Raw genomic sequence first — 20,728 nt, forward strand, 5'->3', positions numbered from 1 at the left:
GACTCTAGGCGCGTGGGCTTCAGTAGTTGTGGCACGCGGGCTCAGTAGTTGTGGCTTGCGGGCTCTAGAGCGCAGGCTCAGTAGTTGTGGTACACGGGCTTAGTTGCTCCACGGCATGTGGGATCTTCCCAGACCAGTGGTTGAACCCGTGTCCCCTGCATCGGCAGGTGGCTTCTTAACCACTGAGCCACCAGGGAAGTCCTGCAAAAGTCTTTATTACTCCATTTTTGGAAAGATATTTGCACTGGGTATAGAATTCTGAGTTAACAAGTTTGTTTCCTTTAAGCATTCTTTCAGGTGTCATTATAGTTTCATCTGGCTTATTTGTTTTCTTTTTTTTTATTTTTATTTTTATTTATTTTTATTTGTTTTCTGATGAGTTGTCAGAAATAATTTTTAACCTTTGTTCTTAAGTAATGTGTCCTTTTTCTCTAAGTTGAAGGTTTTCTTATTTTCTTTTGTTTTCATTAGTTTAGATACCGTATTTTTAGGCTGTTTTAAAATATCCTGGTTGTTGTTTTGCGAGTTTCTTCGATCTGTGGTTAATGGTTTCTCATTAACTTTGGAAAATTGTTGGCCATACTTTTTCTACATTTTTTTCTGCTTTGTTCTCTGTTTCCTTTCTGGGATTTCAATTAGGTCTTCCCATTGCACTGCCTCTCAGAGAGGGTCTTGCAACAATATTCTACTGGTGGTCGTTACTGGATGCTCATTGACCTGGTGTTGTATGGCTGTGAGAGGGGTGCACGTTTTATATTGTCCCGAGTAAGTCTCAGTCTTGGCCAGGCACTTGCCATCTACCCCTCTCTGCTAGGTGTCATGACTCAAAATGAGTTGTAAACTGCAGCTATAAATAGCTGAGCTTTTTGTAGGAAACCAACCCTGATTTTATAATTATATGGACTCCCTCATAGGCGGTAACTAGCTGAGATTTAATGCAGGGCGTCCTTTAGAACTTCTGCCTCTTTTTTCTAGGCACCACACCAATCCAGTGGGTACTGAATGGCGGTGGAAGATGGACCAGGCTGAAATGATCTTAAAGGAAGCCATTGAAAACCATCAGAACATGATGAAGCAGTTTAGAGGTATTTATTGCCCCTCTACAAAGGGATGCTAATAGCCTGAATTAAATTGGCAGAGGAATTGCCTCCTTTGGCAGGATTTTGTCCTTGCTGGCAAATTCTCGTATAGGAAAGTGAAAACTCTGTAGAAATATTATATAAGTTTTGGCCTTTTTAGTTTTTACTAATAACTTTATATCTTATATGATGGGAGAATTAAAAAACTTAATTCAAAGCTTAGCTATTTATAATATGGTACACTCAGCCTGTAAGTTTTGCCTGGGAATATATCCTCATTCTTCCTAAAAACTTTTGCTATTGTTCTGTCTTGGTGGGTACAAAGCAGCCTTGGGAATGGACTGAAAATTTTAGAACACTGGAAAATTCTTAAGTAATATCAGTTAGTATTGGGAAAGCATTTTTGAATAAATGCCTTACAAAAAAGGAAGGTTAATATTAATCAGATTTCCTCTACATGATCCACAGTGATGTGTAGAATTCTGCCACTCAGTTTCTAGAATTTCCTGATCTAGTTGTGTCTCGTAGTTCAAAGTATTTGACTCTACTGGAGATTGCTGGTTCTCAAGCTTTAGTGTGCATCAGAATCGTGCATTAAAGTAGAGATTCCTGGTCTCCTTCCCCAGAGAATGATTCAGTAAGTCTGAGGTAGCAACCAAGAATGTGCATTTTGAGCAGATTTCCTGGTGGTATCGATGTTGTTGAACTGGGGACCGTACTTTGAGACCCACTACCATAGATAGATGTGGAGGACTTGTAAAGTGATATAACGACAGCTGCAGATGATCACCTGAAATAAATCTATTAGGTTCCCTGTTAAATGTGCATGCCTCTGTCTCCACCTGCCACTTGTTAGTCCTCTCCCCTTTATTCTCCTTTCCTTTCATATACAACAACAAAAAAGATGAATTCCAACCAAGGTTGTTTTGACATAGGCACTCTTGTGGTGCTAGCATCATCAATGGGAGTCTTTATAAACCCCAGTAATTAGCATTTTGAAGATCAGGTGATTCTTTCATGCAAAGAAATTCGTTCGGTCAGGTCACTGCTTCTTGAGATCACAGTGCTTCTGATGTTGTTTTCCTAACATCGCCCAGCAGTTCTCCAGGTCTCAGCAGACACTGCCTGGGTGTCCGACAAATTTAATTCAATCCTGACACTGTCTGGAGATAGCATCAGGCCCCGCAGGTTAAGGATTCAGTCCTATAAGACTGCCCCCCACTTCAGATGTCAATCACAAGTCTGGGATGTTACCTGTGCTTCTGACCAACTGGCTATAAATTCGAAGTTCCGGCACCCTCCTCCTTGGATTCCTGGTTTGTTAGAGTGGCTCACAGAACAGAGAAACATTTACTTATTTTTACCATTTTATTATAAAGGATATATAGAGGTCACAGAAGAACAGCCAGGTGGAGAAGTACATCTGGAAGGGTCCCGAGGCCAGGAGCTTCTGTCCCCATGGAGTTGGCCACCCTCCTGGCATGTTCACCAACCCAGAAGCTCATCAAATCTTGTTCAAGAGGTTACAGAGCTTAATTTGTAGCCCCCTCTTCCCTTTCTCACAGGTCTGTGTGGTTGAAAGTTCCAGTCCCTTAAACACTTGGTCTTTCTGGTGACCAGCCCCAGCCTGAGACTATTTAGGGATCCTACCCTATGTCACCCCATTTGCATAAATTTAGGTATGCTCAAAGGGGGCTCCTTATGAAGGACAAAAGACACTCCTACCACTCAGGAAATCCCAGGGGTTCTAGGAGCTTTGTGTCGGGAACCAGGAACAAAGACCAAATCTATTTGTTATTTTTTACCGCAGTACTTATTATTACTATTCTGATTTCCTAGGAGAAATTGGGAAAGCAATGCAAATAATGATTCAAGATCAATAATAATTTATAAAGGATAGTCAATTATACCTTTATTTTATTCTTTATGAATTTTCTAGGGAAAGTTGCCCTGTACATATTTGTGTGTGTCTATGTATGTGCTAACCTATTGTACATCTTCAGAGATGCTAATAAATATTTTAATATTTCATCTTGGCTTTTAGTCTCAAGCATTTTTTTTTTTTGAACAAGTCATTTTCTCTTATTTGGATAAAGCAGTGTCTCTTACCAGTCTTTTGGAAAATTAAATGAAACTGTATGGTGAAGAACTAGGAAGTCTCCACATCAGGAACTAATTAGCTTTTCTTAGACTGTTTGTTGATTTAGTTAATATTATTGATTGTTGATCTTCAAATAAACCATATGCCTTTTAAATAAATTTCAAGGCAAAGTCTTGTTTTCTTTTGGATAGTTACTAGTCAGAATTCTCCAGAGAAACAGAGTCAACAGGACGCTGTTTGGGTGTGTGTATATATATAGAGAGAGATAGATTGATAGAGTGAGATTGGCTTAAGGAATTGGATCATGTAATCGTGCAGGTTTGGCCAATCAAAAAGATAGATAAAAATAATCCATTGGGGTAGACCAGCAGGCTAGAAATTTAAGGAAGAATTGCAGTTCAGATGCAGAGGCAGTCTGCTGGCAGAATTCCTTCTTGCTTGGGGGAGGTCAGCCTTTGTTCTTTTAAGGCTTTCAGTTGATTGGGTGAGGCCCACCCACATTAGAGAGGGCAGTCTGCTTTACTCAAAGCCCACTGACTTAAACGTTAATCTCATCCAAAAGACACCTTCACGGCAACATCCAGAATAATGTTTGACCAAATATCTGGGCACCATGGCCCAGCCAAGTTGACACATAAAATGAACCATCCCTGGTAATAATATCAGAAGCAGGGAAATGCCAGTAATTTTATCTTTAGGGTCTAATCAGTTTGTTTTGGTTTAGTGCCTAAAGAGTCAGTTGAACCCTTAAATAATGGGGTGATGGCTGAAGATGTGTTTCCTGGACATCTGGGAATCTCCCTGAATAAACTGTGTCCCAGGGGGTTTGTATGGGAGGAAGCAGCCCTGAGGAGTAGACATTCATTTTTCCATTCCGAGGTGTCCTTGATACAGAATGACAATCTGAGTTTTGACGGTAATTTTTCTGACAGGAGTATTTTTGCAAGTGCACTTTAAATGGAAATAAGAGATGAATAAATCATGAGGCTGCCTTTCTTCGTGTTAATAACGTGTTAGGTGAGGTCGGTGAACACATAGTTTTTGTTGTCTGCCTAGCTTGTTGGAGGATGCAGAAAGGTGTACCTGGTTAGTAACCTTGTGCTTGCCTTTGTTTTTTTTTAATATTTATTTTTATTTATTATTTATTTATTTATGCTGCACTGGGTCTCAGTTGCGGCACGCAGGATCTTTAGTTGCAGCATGTGGACTTCTTAGTTGAGGCATGCGGACTCCTAGTTGCAGCATGCATGTGGGATCTAGTTCCCCGACCAGGGATCGAACCCGGGCTCCCCCCACCCCTGACATTGGAAGGGTGGAGTCTTACCCACTGGACCACCAGGGAAATTTCACCTTGTGCTTGCTTTAATCAGTAGGCATCTCAGATGGTTTGTCTTTAGGTATCCATAGCGTAAGAGACAAAAGAGTTTTAAAACATATATATATATATATATATATTGTCTTGTAGGGAGAGGACAGATACAGGATTGCAGGGAGAAAGAAAGAGCATGTCTGTGAACAAGTGAATCCTGAGTAGGGGTGAGAATGCCTAAGGGGGTGAGGATGACCGTCAAACATTCAACAACTGCCTTTCATTTCATCCTTAAAAACAGCTTTAACAGAGTATCTACTTTGCCCTTGTAAGTCTCACAAAGGATTCTTTTTGCATACCTTAATTGACTTGACAAAATGTTACCATGTCAGCAAATCATGTCTTTATATAATCGACAATAAATTTTCTAGAAAGGTTTCCAAATTGGAACTGGTTGATATTTGTACACTGACACTCTTCAGGGTACCAAAGCAGTTTTTCTTTAAAGTAGTTGTAGAAAACAGGTGTATATTTGAAGGTGTGATGGGCAGTAGACAGGTCAGCACATGGGCATAAAGGAGCTCTCATTCATTATATTTTCACTAAGATGAGAACTTCCTTAGTTTCCAATTTTTGGATGGTGGTGACTATTTGTTAATGCTTTTTACTTTATTCTGTGCTTAATCAAGACATTACTTTTTTGAAAATCTGTCTCATTGCTATAATAACCAAAGCAAATCCTGCTGTGAAACTATAGTATTAGAAAAGGAAAAAAAAAAAAACCTAATTACCAAAGGATGAAATACATAATTTATAAGAATCCAAAGTTCTTCTGGAAAACTGGGGTGGTCTATGATACAAAAATGTTAATTTTTTTCTTTTTATTATAACTTTGGCAAAATGATAGAATTTTAATATTTCAGAGTATTAGTTATGTTTTCTATGTTCTTGGCTCTTGGCAGAAAGTAATCTGGTGTTCAAATTGATGGTTGTTTTCTGTGGGCAGTCAACTTGGCAGTGAGATTTTATAACTTCACTCAGTCTTTATCAATGGTTATAATCTAAAGTTTTCTTTTTTAATGAACCTGAATTCCTCCTGCAATCAGTGAAATCTCTATGTTCTATCTTTTATTCATCCTTCAGGGTATAAATAAAACAGGTCACCCTCCTTTCTGGATAGTCAGCTTCAGGGTGAGGATGGTGAGACTCATGCAAGTCACTCTACCTCTTCTGAGCCGTGTACCATCACCTGGGTGCAGCTCTGACACACATCCTACTTCTGGATGCTAAAGATGCAGGAATGTAACTCTAGATTTCATATCAGCCCCTGGTGGAGAGTCTGTTTTTTTTTCCTAGTTCCACATTTATTCCTTTTTTAAAACTTACAGTGCTTTATTTTTACCCTTTAATATACCATGGTTATCTTTCCTTACTAATAACATGAATCGATCTGATTTCTGTTTTTTAAATTATTATTTATTTATTTATTTTTGGCTGCGTTGGGTCTTCTTTGCTGCACTCGGGCTTTCTCTAGTTGCGGTGAGCGGGAGCTACTCTTCGTTGCCGTGCGCAGGCTTCTCACTGCGGTGGCTTCTCTTGTTGCAGAGCACGGGCTCTAGGCGCGTGGGCTTCAGTAGTTGTGGCAGTGGGCTCTAGAGCGCAGGCTCAGTAGTTGTGGCACATGGGCTTAGTTGCTCCTTGGCATGTGGGATCTTACCGGACCAGGGCTCGAACCCGTGTCCCCTGCATTGGCAGGCGGATTCTTAACCACTGCACCACCAGGGAAGCCCTGATTTCTTTTTTAATCTAAACGTCTTAAAAAATCGTATTATGAAAATGTCCAAGTATACACAAAATAGAATGGCACAATAAACCCCCATATCCTTTTCTTCCCTATTTAAAAATTGTCAAAATTTTGCCATACTTACTTCTCTATCTCCCCTTTTTTCTTTGAAGTAATTAAGACAAATCCCAAGTATCACATTTGCCTTCAAACTTCAATATGAATCTCTTTTAAGCATTAGATTTTTTTCATAAACACAATATCATTATCACAGCTAATAAAATTATTTTTTTTAACATGACTGTTTTCTTCCAGGTTTACTGAGGTACAGTTGACATATAGCATTGTGTAAGTTTAAGGTGTACAACATGACAATTTGATATATAGACAGACTGTGAAATAATTACCACAATATGTTTAGTTCCATTTCCTTCTTAGTTTGTCATTTTCTGGGTATCTTCACTTTAGCCTTTCCTTAGAGGTCACTCATTAATAATTTCCCTTACTCTAGCTTGGAGTCCTGTTTTACAGGGTGCTTTCCTAGCCCGTGATGATCACCCGCTCTCTCCTGTGGGTCTGGTTCAGTCATTTGATGATCGTATTTTTGTGTAGGGTGAGACTTGTTGTGGGTACTCAGAGGTTGTTTTTGCCTCTGAGTGTCCAGCTTTAGCTGAGTGGCCAGCCTTGAGCACATTTTGAAGATATACTCATCTTTTAAACATTTCCTTTTCATGCATCTATTCTCAATCCCAAGGGCAATCATTGTCTTTTCAGTTATTTCATTGATCATTAAGCCAGCTTTCTTCTCATGACTTTTATTAGCTTTCCCTTTATATGCATGCAAAATTAACTTTACATTGATTACAAGTAGGTCAGAATTACAGTGCAACTCGGCCTTTTTTCAAAATGCTCACTGCCCCCCCTCCAATTACCACCATGGCAGGGAGAAATAGTTTTCAGAGAATGGAGTTCAGGTTTTTTTAGCTCAGCTTCCCATCAGTTCAGCTGACATCAAGTGAGTGAACACTCTTTGTGAGGAACGTCCTTGGTGCTGAAGGTGCAAAGGTGAAGATGACATCGTTTGTTGCTAGATGTTTTTATCTATAGTTTAAGCTAGAAGTGAAGTAATGCGAAAAATAAAGGGTCTCCAACAGATGGTCCTCAGGAACGAGGTGTGCTAAAGTACACATCCAAAAGGAATGTTGGGGAGGCAGGGAAGAGAACACCACCTGCTAATTGTTTTCCGAAGCTTATTTATGAAATAAACATCATAGTAGAAGTGGCTGTATCAAAGATATATTATTTATGACTTTCAGCCAGGAGGGGTTCTTAGGAACATCTTTGGCCAGGAACTATGTTGTTATTTGAGAAGAAAGAAGAAAATGTTTTATTTCTGACTGGTCCAATCTTTAGAAAGAGGAATACTCACACATATCAATTATACCTCAGTTTAAAAAAAGGCATAAGAAAGTATTCAGAATAGAGGGGGGGGGGTTAATCAACCTCCCCCCCAAAAAACCCCAAAGAAATAGGAATACTCTACATTGAACCTTATATCATTTTTAAAAATTTAATTTATTTATTTTTGGCTGCGTTGGGTCTTCGTTGCTGTGCGTGGGCTTTCTCTAGTTGTGGCCAGCGGGGGCTACTCTTCATTGTGGTGCTCGGGCTTCTCATTGTGATGGCTTCTCTTGTTGTGGAGCATGGGCTCTAGGCACATGGGCTTCAGTAGTTGTGGCACGCGGGCTCAGTAGTTGTGGCTCGCGGGGTCAAGAGCGCAGGCTCAGTAGTTGTGGCGCACGGGCCTAGTTGCTCCATGGCATGTGGGATCTTCCCGGACCAGGGCTTGAACCCGTGTCCCCTGTGTTGGCAGGCAGATTCCTAACCACTGCACCACCAGGGAAGCCCGAACCTTATATCATTTTTATTTCTGGGTTATTCAGCTTATTGCTATGACCTTAGGATAAAAATTCTGGAATCTTAAGTTTCTGCTTTGGCATCTTTCAGTGAGATAAAGTGTGCTTCCTAGTTAATATGATGACTGTAGTGACTGTTCAGGATCAGGAAGCTGTTCAGGCTAAGGGAAATGTCACAAAACTTGCTTAAGAAAAAACAAAAACAAAAAAAACTTAACAACGACAACAAAAAAAAACAAACTCCAAACCAAAAAACAAAAACAAAAACAACAAAAAAACAAAACCAAAGCAGAGTTTAGAGGTGAAAGGGATAAGGTTTAGGGAAACATGAAGTGAACAGACGCTGTGTGTGTGAGTGAGAGAGAGACAGAGACAGAGAGACAGACACACACAGTGGGAAATATCCCTATAGATGTGCTACTGAAATGTAGCGTCTGCTGTTGCCTGGGCTGTCCTCCTGCTCCAGGACTGCTTTCCATTAGAAATTTGGAGGATGTCTTATTTTCTGACATATTTCTTTGAGGACAGTGAAAGACAGCATGAGGTTGAGTCCCTGAGGGCCTTGTTTTTGGGGGAGCACTGTAATCGCCTCTGACAGTGAGCATGAAATAGAAATGTGCTTCTTGAAGGAGAGAACTAAGGTTTTACATATTCTCAGTGCCTTACTTTTGAGAAAATTAAGATAATTTTAAAATCCCAGAATTATTCTTTTAGAAGGCTTATCCACAGGCTTTTTTTGGTATTGGTTTTTGTTTGTTTTTGTAGTGGTCTGATATTTATTAGCTGTAGCTCTCAGAGAAGATGGCAGTTGATCTCTTTGCCTTTAAGTTTTCCTCATTCTTCCCTGGTACTGTCCTTTGTTGGTCCCTCTTCCTTTCCTCAGATATGTGATTGCGTAGACTTCAGTCCTTGGTCCTCTTCTCTAACTGCCCTTCTTGCCTTGGTAATCTGGTTCGGGCCCTTGGATAGAAATACCATCCATTTCGCAAAAATGTTTATTTCCACCTAGGCCTTTCTCCCAGAATCCAAACTTGAATGTTGGACACACATTCAGCTATCTAACAGACATATTAAACTTCACGTGTCCAAAATTGAACACATGGTATCTACCTCCACCCCCTTTCCCACCCCCCCCAATACTTGTTACCCCCATGTTACCCCTAAGGCTTTCTTACCGCCAACTTGTCTCAATTGATGGTGACTCTTGCTTAGGCCAAAAACTTTATGGAAATCATTGACACCTCTCTGTCTCTCATAACCTACATCCAATCCATTAGAAAATCCTTCAAACATACCTTCAAAATAGAGCCTTTGACTATACCTTTGAAATAGGCCCAGCTGATAAGCCCTTCTTGCCACCTCCACTGCCACCACCTTGGTCCAAGCCACCAACATCTCTTGCTTAGATTATGTAATATCCTTGTGGCAGGTTAGCCTCTCTGCTTGCCCCTCTGTTCTCAGCATAGCACCCAACGTGATCCACCCTGCTTAGGCCACCCTTCTCAAAACCCTGCCGTGGCCACATCCGTGTTGCTCAGATTCCGTGGACATGTCAGCATCTCCCTGCTGTCTCGGGTGGGGGAGGGGAGGCAGGAGAGGCAGGCAGGCACACTCGGTGTGACTTTATGTAAATACGTAGTAATTTCTGTCTGACTTTTTTGCTTTTTCATTTCTCTAAAAGCGTTTCTATATGGTACCAATCCTTCTTCCACCACTTGCTTTAGTTTCAGTGCCCGTATCATAGGAGGGTCCATGTCGTAAAAGAAGTCAAAAGCAGTCTTGAATAATCGAACGCTTCTGAGATTGCCTCGTGTCCATTTGGCTTCTGGCACTGCTTCTTCTCTGTCTTCTTCCTCGTCGTCTGGCACTGGTTAGGAAGCGCTCATCTCCGTGCAGTCACCTTCTGTTCGCTCCTCTGGTGTGATGTCTGCTAGCTCTTGAATTTCTCCAAGACCCATATCTTGAAGCCCCACCTTTTTTTGTTGTTGTTGTTAACTCTATCCACAATCTCTTTGGTGATTTCCTTGATTGGCTCTGTCGTAAATCCTGTGAAGTCATGCCCAACAAATGGACACAGCTTTCTGTAGCAGGAATTTATTGTTTTTGGCTTGATGGCTTTCACACATTTTTCTAGAGTAAGGATGGCCTCTTCAGTGGTGTAATCCTTTCAGACTTTCCTAATGTTCTGTCCGTCAGGGATCTGACAGTCCTTTCCATAGAGTACCATGTGTAATGAGCCTTAAAGGTCCTTCTGACCCCCTGATCTAGAGGCTGAATTAGAGACGTTGTGTTTGGGGGCAAGGAGACCACTTTGACGCCTTTGCTGTTGAACTCATGGGGTCTGGATGGCCAAGGGCATTGTCCAATATCAAAAGAACTTTAAAAGACAGTCCCTCACCAGCAAGGTACTTCCTGACCTCAGGGGCAAAGCATCCATGGAATCAGTCCAGAAAAAGTGTTCTCATCGTCCAGGCCTTCTTTTTGTACAACCAAAAGACTGGCAGCTGGTGTTTATCTTTTCCCTCCAAGGCTCAGGGGTTAGCAGCTTTATAGAGAAGGGCAGTCGTGATCGTAAACCCGACTGCATTTGCACAGAACGGTAGAGTTAGCCTACCCCTTCCTGCCTTAAATCCTGGTGCTGGCTTCTCTTCCTTACTAATAAATGTCCTTTGAGGCTTTTTTTTTTTGCACCCCAGAATAGAGCAGTTTTGACTACATTAAAAACCCGTTCCGGCAGATATCCTTTCTTCTCAATGATTTTCTTTGCTGGGAATTCCTTTGCTGCCTCTTGGTTGGCAGAAGCTGCTTCTCCTGTTACCTTGACATGTTAAAAACCAAACGTCTTTCTAAAATCATCAAACCATCCTTTGCTGGCATTACATTCTCAAGCTTTAGATCCTTCACCTTCCTTTTGCTTTAAGTTGTCATATAATGACTTTACCTTTTGACTCATATTCGTCTATAGGTATGCCTTTTTTATAACAATCCTGCACCCACATAAAAGCTGCATTTTCAATGTGAGATACAAAGGCATTTGGCAAAAAGCGCAAGGTTTTCACGCCTGCTGGTGTAGCTGCAGCGACAGCTTCATGAATTTCCTTTTCTTTTTTTTAACAATGGTCCTTACACTGGACTCATTTATCTTGAAGTGGCAGGCAACGGCAGCTGCAGATCTGAATCTGCGGTACGTATCCAGCCATTCACCCTTTTCTTGTCATCTGATGATCTTTCTCTGCTTCTTGGGAGCACTTCGGCATCACTAGTGGCACATCGTGTGGGTCCCGTGGTGTTATTTCAAGGTTCATGGTATTGCACAAACATGATGAAAACTACGAGAGAACTGTGAGAGATTGCCTTTTACTGCAATTTGCAATTGACTGGAGAGATGAACTGCTCACGTGGAGATAATGAGCCTCACGTGGCGTGGCGTTTCAAGCAGATACTTGCAACACTTGCGCTCAGCGCGGTAGCAACAGGAGATCCTAGGAAATTATTACCGAGGTACAGTCGGTACTATGGTTAATTTTGTGCAGTTATGATTTAATACTGCATCTTTATGTTTGTTTACATTTCTCTGGACTGGGAATGGTGCCGTGTGTGGTCCTTAAGTGTTTGTGTGAGTATGTTTTGATACATTTTAACTTTTTAAAAATTTATGTGTATTTGGGACTTCCCTGGCGGTCCAGTGGTTAAGACTCCGAGCTCCCAAGGTTCGATCCCTGGTCGGGGAAGATCCTGCATGCCGCGTGGCTGGCCAAAAAAAAAAAAAATTTATGTGTATTTTATGGTAGTAAATGATAAAATAGACAAATCTACATATATTTTATGCATTTGGGATATACCTAAGTTTTTCTTAAATTTTCTGGATATTTCTATGCTGTGGGGTGCATCTGCTAGTTTTTTCAAATTGTCACATATCTCCAAAAAATTTTCCAGTGTGTGTGTGTGTGTGTGTGTGTATACAAATGTACACACACACACACACACACAGATATATATAAAAATCCACATATATGTGGGCCTGCATGGTTCCAGCCCTTGTTGTTCAAAGGTCAACTGTATCTTGAATTGAATGGAATTACCATTTTATTTAAAATAATGGAAATAATTGAATTTCTATTTCAATTCATGAAATAATTACTATAATAAAAATAAGATTTTTTTGAATGCTTATGTGCTGGGCCTGGTACCAGACCTGTTATTTCATGTGGCTTATTTCGTTGAATTCTTATAACTGTGTGCATGTGAAATCCCTATCTTATAGATTAGGAAATGGGTGTAGGGAGGGGTGAGTGGCTTGACCCAGGACACAAACCAGCCTAGTGGTAGAGCAAGAATTTGGACCTGATGTGTCTGACTTCCAGTGGTTAGGGCCCAGCCAGTGCTCAGTCATTCTGCTTTCTGAGTTTTAGGTTAATTTTGCAGTTCCGATTAAATCTGCCCTTCTACTCATCTTCTCCTGGGGAGATTAAAGTTACTGATTTTTTTTTTTTTTTAACAAAAAGGAAATTTTATACTTAATGTTGAGTTGTCTTGGCAACACAGACTGAGTTTTGGATCAAGTTTTATTTAAAACCTTGATTCACTTAAGATATTAGATTTCAATAACTTAAAAAATTATTCATCCCCCAAATACTGACATGAAATACATTCTTAGAATTGCAGTTAGGTAGTCATAAAAGAAGATAAAACCTGCCACTTTTAGATTGTTCTGATTTTAGCATGCATTATCTTGGTTTGATGTCTTGGGTATTTACTTGCCCTTGCTTATTTCCAAGTAGATTGTGTGTGTGTGCCTGTGTGTGTGTGTAAAATAAAGTCACTTCCTGGAAACTAAAGCACAAGCAAGCAGTGAAAGCTAACTTTATTTTCTCCAGATTTGTTGTTGTTGTTGTTCTTTAAGGTGAAGTGACTGGGATTTAATCATTTTAAGAAACCAGGATAAAGGTGATGAGAAGAAAAAGTCCTTAATGAATGTTTTTGTGTGTGTGCTAGGCCCTCTTCTAAAGCTTTTCCGTGCATTATCTCATTTAATTCTAAGAAACATTCTTTGGGGTAAGTGCCGCTTACAGTCAAGAAAACTACTTTTCAGAGATGGCTCATAAATGACTCAGAGGGAATATGAACACGTTTCCTCCCACCTCCAATCTCGGTGAGGAATCTGTATCCTTTAGAGAGAATGGGTTCTTCAAAAAGAAACTAGAGATGATGGATAGAAATATCTGAAGTAAAAGAGATACGTTTTTATTTGCCTTTTTAAGCAATTTCCAGGTCTTTCAAACTCTGTGTTAGATTGAGGGACTTTTCAAGCATGCTTTCTAATTTTTTTTTTTTTTTTCATGCTTGCTTTCCTACAGTACATCGAGTCTAGAGCAGTGCTGCTTAACCCATCCTGGCCACTCTAATCACATGGGGAGCATTTAAAAAATACGGATGTCTCAGGCTCTCATCCCTAGAGATTGCGATTTAATTGGCTTGGGATACTGCCTGGACACTGGGATTTTTTAAAGTTCTTTGGGTTATTTCTCAACGTCTAACTAGGGTCAAGGACCAATGGTGTGTGGCAGTGGTTCCCCAAACTTGTCTGCATATTGGGATCACCTGGGGAGCTTCAAAAGCTCCTGATGCCTCTGCCCCTTCTCCAGAGGTGGTGATTTCATTGGTCTGTGCTGTGGCCTGGAATTTGGAACGTTGACAATTCCAAGGTGATTCTAGTTTGCATATAAGTTTGGGGGCCTCTGGTTTATGCAGTGGTTTTTTCACTTTGGCTGCACATTAGAATCACCTGAGGAACTTTTAAAGCTCCCCTTACTCTGGCTTGCATCCACTCCAGTTAAACAGAATCTTTGGCAGTGGACCTAGGCCGCCGTAGTTTACGATACTCTCCAGGTGATTCCAATATGAAGCCAAAGGTGAGAACTGCAGGCTGCTTTTTCTCTCTGTTCTTTTGGACCGACTGCATTTAGTTTCTCAATTCAAAATACTTGAGGAATGAAGGCGGTAACGATTGGTATAGGAGAGGCTTTCCTTATGCAGCCATACTGAGTTCATTGTCTTAGACCAACATGAAAGAATGCAGAGCTAAGCAAATTATGGAAAGTAATACATTCTGTGTTCCAAATAATTAGCTAATAACAAAGTTAGTTTTGCCTGCTTGTATTGATGTAGTTTAATTAGTACTAAAACCAAGGATGAGATTGCTGATATAATAATTCTAGGGTTTTTTTTTTTTTTTCTGGTTTAATAATGTTAGGGTTGCCCCCCGCCCCCAGGCTCTTGTTTTGTATTATTTGGCTGGTATCAAAAGTAATTTTGCCCTCTAAAATCAAAGAACCATTAAGAAAAATTTTAAAAATTTTAATTAAGAAAAATAAAAGTGATGTCCTCTATCTGTGCCTTATTGAGCTTGTTCCTTTCCACCATGCTCTCCAGGAGTGCCAGGTGTCAGACAGGAACGCTTTGAGGAAGGAATGACAGTAAAGCACTGTGCATTATCCCTTGTGGGAGAACCCATCATGTACCCAGAAATCAACAGGTTTTTGAAGCTACTCCACGAGTGTAAAATCTCCAGTTTCCTGGTCACAAATGCACAGTTCCCTGCGGAAATCAGGTGAGTGGTCCAGCTTGTTAAGATACTGCTGCTTGACTCTGTGTTTGACTGAAAAGTAAAACTTACAGGCATTAATATATTCAGAAAGGATTTACTGATTACTAAGTACATACAAATGTTGGGTTTGAGGGGACAGAGCTTCTGCTTTTAAAAATCCATTCTATCGGGGAAGATAACATTAGTTTAAGAAATAGAGGCACAAATATATTGCTGGGGGAATTCAAAAGAGAAAGCAGTTTTTTTTTAGATGAAAGAAGCAGGGTAAAACTTCTCAGAAAAGGCTTCATTAAATTTGGATCTTAAAATATGGCTGGGATGGGTACTTGGGGAGATAGGAAACTGTAGATTTTTAATAAGAACTGTCCGAGAAAGATACAGAGTTGGGGTATTTGGGATACCATTATGTAAATATAGTTGATTAGGACCACAGAGTGTGCGAAAGAGACTGGCAGCTGGAACCCAAGTTGGAAAGGTTGGGACAAGATTGCAGAGGACTTCAAATGCTGTTCTTTAGAAAGATCTTGCTTTCTGCAGAGTAGTCTGCCAGCACGGTATAAAGTGGGTGAGCCAAGAAGCGGGAAACTGGATAGGAGATTATACGTTTGTTTAGGTAAGAGTTAAAAGGATGAAAGTAAGACAGAATGAGGAGTCTTAAAAAAGGTATCACTGAGGCATGATAAGCTTGGCAAACTGTTTGTATGGCTCTGTGAGCCCTGCACAGAAGAGAACTTAACTGATGACTCGGAAAGTTCCAGCCATGTTGATTGCTAGGGCTGTGGGGCCCTGTAACAGTCAAGGGATCATGTGAGGAAGGAGCGGGTTTAGGAGGTAAGATGATGCGGTTGGTTTGGATGACTTAGAGGGAGGGCCCTCCAGGTAGAGATGACCATCTCCTGGGACCTGGAAATGACCTGGTTTTGCATTATACTTGAACTATACACATACTATAGTACCAAAAACATTAAATTTTACTTGGTTGTTATTTACTTGTGCCTTCTTCATTAGACTGTGAGTCCCTGGGCCAGTGACCCCTGCTTATTTATCTTTATGCCACTAGTATAATTCCTGGCACACTGTAGGTGCTTGGTTTAGAATTTAGCATCATAGGAAATCAAAGAGTTGATTAAAATTATTAGTTACCAGGCAGTAAAGTGAAAATAAGTAACATTGTCACAAAGATAGCTAAAATATTACTTTTTGAAGTTGTATAAAAAGGTAAAGTTAAAAGGGAAAGGTTTTAAAAAAGTCAGTGTGTACATTTTGCATAGGGTCACCATTCCTTTTTTTAAAATTTTATGTTAAGATCTTTGACTTTTCAAATGGCTCATGAGGGCGGGGTTCAGATAGAGTGGTGTTGGGATACACACACACACACACACACACACACACACACACACACACACGTATAGAAAAAAGGAGACTATCCCAAATTTAAATTTAAGACATGCAGTCGTCCCTGGTATCTGAGGAGGACGGGTTCAGGACCCCCTGCAAATTTCAAACCCCACTGATGCTCAAGTTCCTTTTATAAAATGGTATAGTATTTACATATAACCCACGCATATCCTCTCATACACTTTAAATCATCTCTGAATTATTTATAGTACCTGATACATTGTAAATGCTGTGTAAATAGCTGCTGGCACATGGCAGATTCAAGGTTTGCCTTGGGGAACTTTCTGGAATTTTTTTTTCCCTAGAATAGTTTTGATTTGTAGTTGGTTGAATCCGTGGATGTGGAACCCTCAGATACAGAGGGCCTACTGTAATGCCTAAAAAGAAGTGAATCTTCCAAGAGTGGCATGTAAGATAATAACCAGAGAGGATGATTCATTGTTTGATAATACATGGTATTCCTTGTGAATGCCATCATGGATTGTGGAAAATGATAGAGAATTAAATAAGATATGTACTTGAAAGTGGTCCAAGAGAAAATGGAAAGAGAAATTTCCTAGGTGCAGATAATATTGTTTTATTTCTGTGAATTAGGAGGACTCTGAATACCAATTGTCTCTGGTGTCCTACAGAAAAACAAGGCTATAGATTTACTAATATAGCATGGAGATCATGGATTTTGGAAGTTACCCCTAATGTTGATGCACTTTGCTCATTCAAATCAGCTGTTAGATGAACCTCTTGCAACCATTTTATCTTTGAGCATACACTAGGAAGTAATAGTGTTCTCTGGGTGGTTGGCTGTGTACTAATTTTTTTTCTAATAAAAAATTTCTAAATTACTACAGTGCCTAACCCATACTCTTTTGGTATCTTTTGAAGATCTTGACTTTGTCAACTAGCCTTCCCTTGACCCACATGCAAGCATTACATTCAGGCTAGTGGCCTTTTCAGGATACTTAACTTTTCTTTAAAAGGATCTCAGTCTCCCCTCCAGCTCCAAAGCATATGGCTGTTTGCTGACAGTTCTCCAGAGCACTGAAGGGAGTTCACAGTGAGTGGTCCTTGAGGATTTGTTGAAGATAGAAGCAAACACCTTAGGCAAATGAGAAAACTTTTGCATTCTAGGTAGCTTTATGTTTTTGTTTGTCAACATAGAGGCTAATTAATAAAAGTGACAAGAATGTGTAAGACACTTAATGTTCATGATAGAACTGGTGGTGATTGCACCAAAAAAACCCCTTTCTCTTGAGAAAAAGCCTTCTTAGTTCCACAGTAACAAGTGCCTTTATAATGGTATTTTGGATAGGCATAAAACTGATATATGATACACTGTAGCATGTATCAGTTATCTTTTGCTGTAACCACTTGCCTTAAAACTGAGTCAGTCAAACTAGCAACGATTCATTTAGCATGTAATTCTGTGAATCGGCTGGGAGGTCTTTTCATCTTGGCTGGCTTTGCTGGTCTCAGTGTTGTTCATGTATCTAGTCAGTTGGCAGATACGCTGGGATGGCTGGTTTATGATGGCCTTGCCTGGGACAACTGGGGACTCTATTCATGTAGCCTCTTATCCTCCAGCAAGTCTGAAGTTGACCACATGGTGGCAGGGTTTCAATGAACAGCATGAAAGGATGAACTCCCAACACACAGGCATCGTTCAAGTCACATTTGCTCACTTCTCCTTGGCTAAAGCAAGTCACATGGCCAAGTTTGGAGTCAGTGAGGGGCACTCAAACCTACATCGCAAAGGGTCATGGGTACAAGGAGAGGGAGAGTTTATGGCCATGTTTGTACTCTACCGAATAGCACAGCAGGCTGTGCTTCGTACAAGGAGGATAACCTTGAACGTACCAGGACGCAGTCTTTTTCAGGAACTTAATTAATTATGTGAGAAAGCTTGGAGAGTTCTTGAGACCAGAAGTCTCAAACTGGCAATTGATAAGGAGTAGGTTTTATTTGTCCTGTAGCATGTTTAGAAACTTTTTTTTTTTCTTTTTTTAGCCAACATTTAAAATCCAGAAATTTTTCATAAAAGAGATTTCTGACTTTGGAAAAAAAGACAATCTGGCAAAAGTTGTCAAGAGCCAAGTATGAAGTGCTGTTTTTACAACACCAGAACACTTCACTCTTATCTGTTTTTTTACTCACAACACTTCTAACACCGGATGTGTGTTTTTTTCCCCACACCAAGCAGTCCTCTAATTCTCTGCAGGCACCAGCTAGGTGTCCTGCGGTTCAGTTCCATTCTGACACTATCTCCCTGGAGTTAGCACAGCCTCACAGGGTCAGGACTCAGTCCCAGGCTGCCACCTGTACTTCTCATGGACCGACGGTACATTGGGGTGTCGCACAACCCCTCCTTGGGTTTGATAATTTGCTAGAACAGTTCACAGAGCTTGGGGAAAACAATTCAGTTACTGTTACTAGTTTATTATAAAGACTACAACTCAGAAACAGCTGGATAGAAGGGCTGCATGGGACAAGATGTGGGGAAAAGGGCCCTGGGCTTCCCCACCCTCTCCAGACGCGTCACCCTCCCAGCACCCAACGTGTTCACCATCCCGGAAGCTCTCTGAAGCCGTCATTTGGGAGGGTTTTATGGAGGTTTCATTAGATAGGCAGGATTGATGAAATCATTGTGATTGGTCACTGGTGATTAGCTCAACCTCTAGCCCATCTCCCTTTCCTAGAGGTTGCAGGGGGAACTGAAAGTGCCAACCCTCTAATCACGTGGTCGGTTCTTCGGGCACCAGCCCCTCTCTGGAATGTGTCCATGGGCTCATCAGAAGTCACCTCAATATAAATTCTTGTGTGGTTGAAAGGGGCTTATTATAGGTAACAAAAGGCACTTCTCTCACCTCTGTCACTCGGGAAATACCAAGAGTTTTAGGAGCTCTGTGCCAGGAACTAGGGACAAAGACCGCACGTGTATTCCTTATTGTCTGACAATATCACAGCAAGGAATGGCTGTCTTTTCGCTGAAGCCTCTGCTTTTCAGTTTGCCACGCTCTCCACCACTTTGCTGTCTCCTCAGCCCTGAGGCTGAGTCTCATCTGCAACCTGTCAGAGGGATCGCACTGTAGATTCTCTTACAGCAGAGAAATTTCTGTTGCCATTTCTAACAGACATGAAACAATGAAAGGGAGACAGAGTGCCACGTACTAGAAAAATGGAAGCATCTTGCTTTGAGTAAGGAAAGAATATTCTTGAATATTTCACATGTAGTCTGTGTTTTGGTGTCCAAAGAACTTCTTTTTCCTTTGAGAGTGGCTTGCTTGGGCTTCCCTGGTGGCACAGTGGTTAAGAACCTGCCTGCCAATGCAGGGGACACGGGTTCGAGCCCTGGTCCGGGAAGATCCCACATGTCGCGGTGCAACTAAGCCCGTGCACCACAACTACTGAGCCTGCGCTCTAGAGCTCATGAGCCACAACTACTGAGCCCATGTGCCACAACTACTGAAACCCATGCTCCTAGAGCCCGTGCTCTGCAACGAAGAGTAGCCCCTGCGTGCCACAACTAGAGAAAAGCCCACGCTCAGCAACGAAGACCCAATGCAGCCAAAAATAAAGAAATAAAATAAATAAATTAAAAAATGAACAAACAAACAAACAAAAAAAGAATCCTCCTGCCAATGCAGGAGACACGGGTTCGAGCCCTGGTCCAGGAAGATCCCACATGCCGCGGAGCAGCTAAGCCCATGTGCCACAACTACTGAGCCTGTGCTCTAGAGCCCGCGAGCCACAACTACTGAAGCCTGCGCACTGCAACGAAGAGTAACCCCCGCTCACCGCAACTAGAGAAAGCTCGCGCGTAGCAACAAAGACCCAATGCAGCCAAAAATAAATAAATAAACAAATTTTTAAAAATAAATAAATAAATTTATTAAATAAGTAAGTAAAGTGTCTTGGTTGACTCACATTATATCCTTGGTTCCTGCAAACATGTGAGCTTAGGACTCTTATTCTTGAGACTGTATGATCTATGCTTGTGTTCAGCCCTGCAGTCAGAAAGGCCCATCACACCTGGGTATCGCTGTCCCACTAGAGCACTCCCTGTCATTACTTCCTGTAAATTGTTCTGTGCTAAGATGTCAAAGACCTATGTGAGACATCTTGCTAAAAGTAGACCATGTTGTAAGGTAAGGAAGTTGTTGAGAAACACTGAACCTAGTTTGTGCTTACTTTGTGGACATTTGAATCCTATAACTGTGTCTCCCTCTTTATGAGCGTGAGAAGGTTTAGAGTCAAATGTTCAGCCCTTTGTCGACTGGCTAACTCTTAGCTTCATCTTTAGTTCACCTCTGCACGATTTTCTTGTTTTTTCTTTTTTCTTTTTTAGCAGAATCTTTTTATTATTTTTAAAATATATAAAAACAACTACTCCCATCAGTAGCAATACAAGGTTTAACATTTTAACCAGATTTTCTCAGGCCTTTTTCTGATACCTTTAGTAGCTAATTATTTTGTCTACGCCTTCTTCTACACGATTTTCTTAACTATTTTATATTATTTTTAAGTTTACATTTAAAATC

At 40.8% G+C, this 20,728-nt stretch overlaps 1 protein-coding gene across 2 annotated transcripts in view; it reads left to right on the top strand.

The window, feature by feature from the left end:
• The window catches only part of LOC132349231 (S-adenosyl-L-methionine-dependent tRNA 4-demethylwyosine synthase TYW1), a 206,533-nt gene that overhangs the window by 57,798 nt on the left and 128,007 nt on the right, over positions 1-20,728 (top strand). For both annotated transcript variants that reach the window (XM_059897473.1, XM_059897472.1), the window contains exons 11-12: positions 976-1,085; positions 14,621-14,798. In XM_059897473.1, coding sequence (XP_059753456.1) covers positions 976-1,085; positions 14,621-14,798 — 288 coding nt within the window. The remainder of the gene's footprint in view (positions 1-975; positions 1,086-14,620; positions 14,799-20,728) is intronic.

This window comes from Balaenoptera ricei, chromosome 15 (assembly GCF_028023285.1).
Source record: "Balaenoptera ricei isolate mBalRic1 chromosome 15, mBalRic1.hap2, whole genome shotgun sequence".
NCBI classification, from domain to species: domain Eukaryota; kingdom Metazoa; phylum Chordata; class Mammalia; order Artiodactyla; family Balaenopteridae; genus Balaenoptera; species Balaenoptera ricei.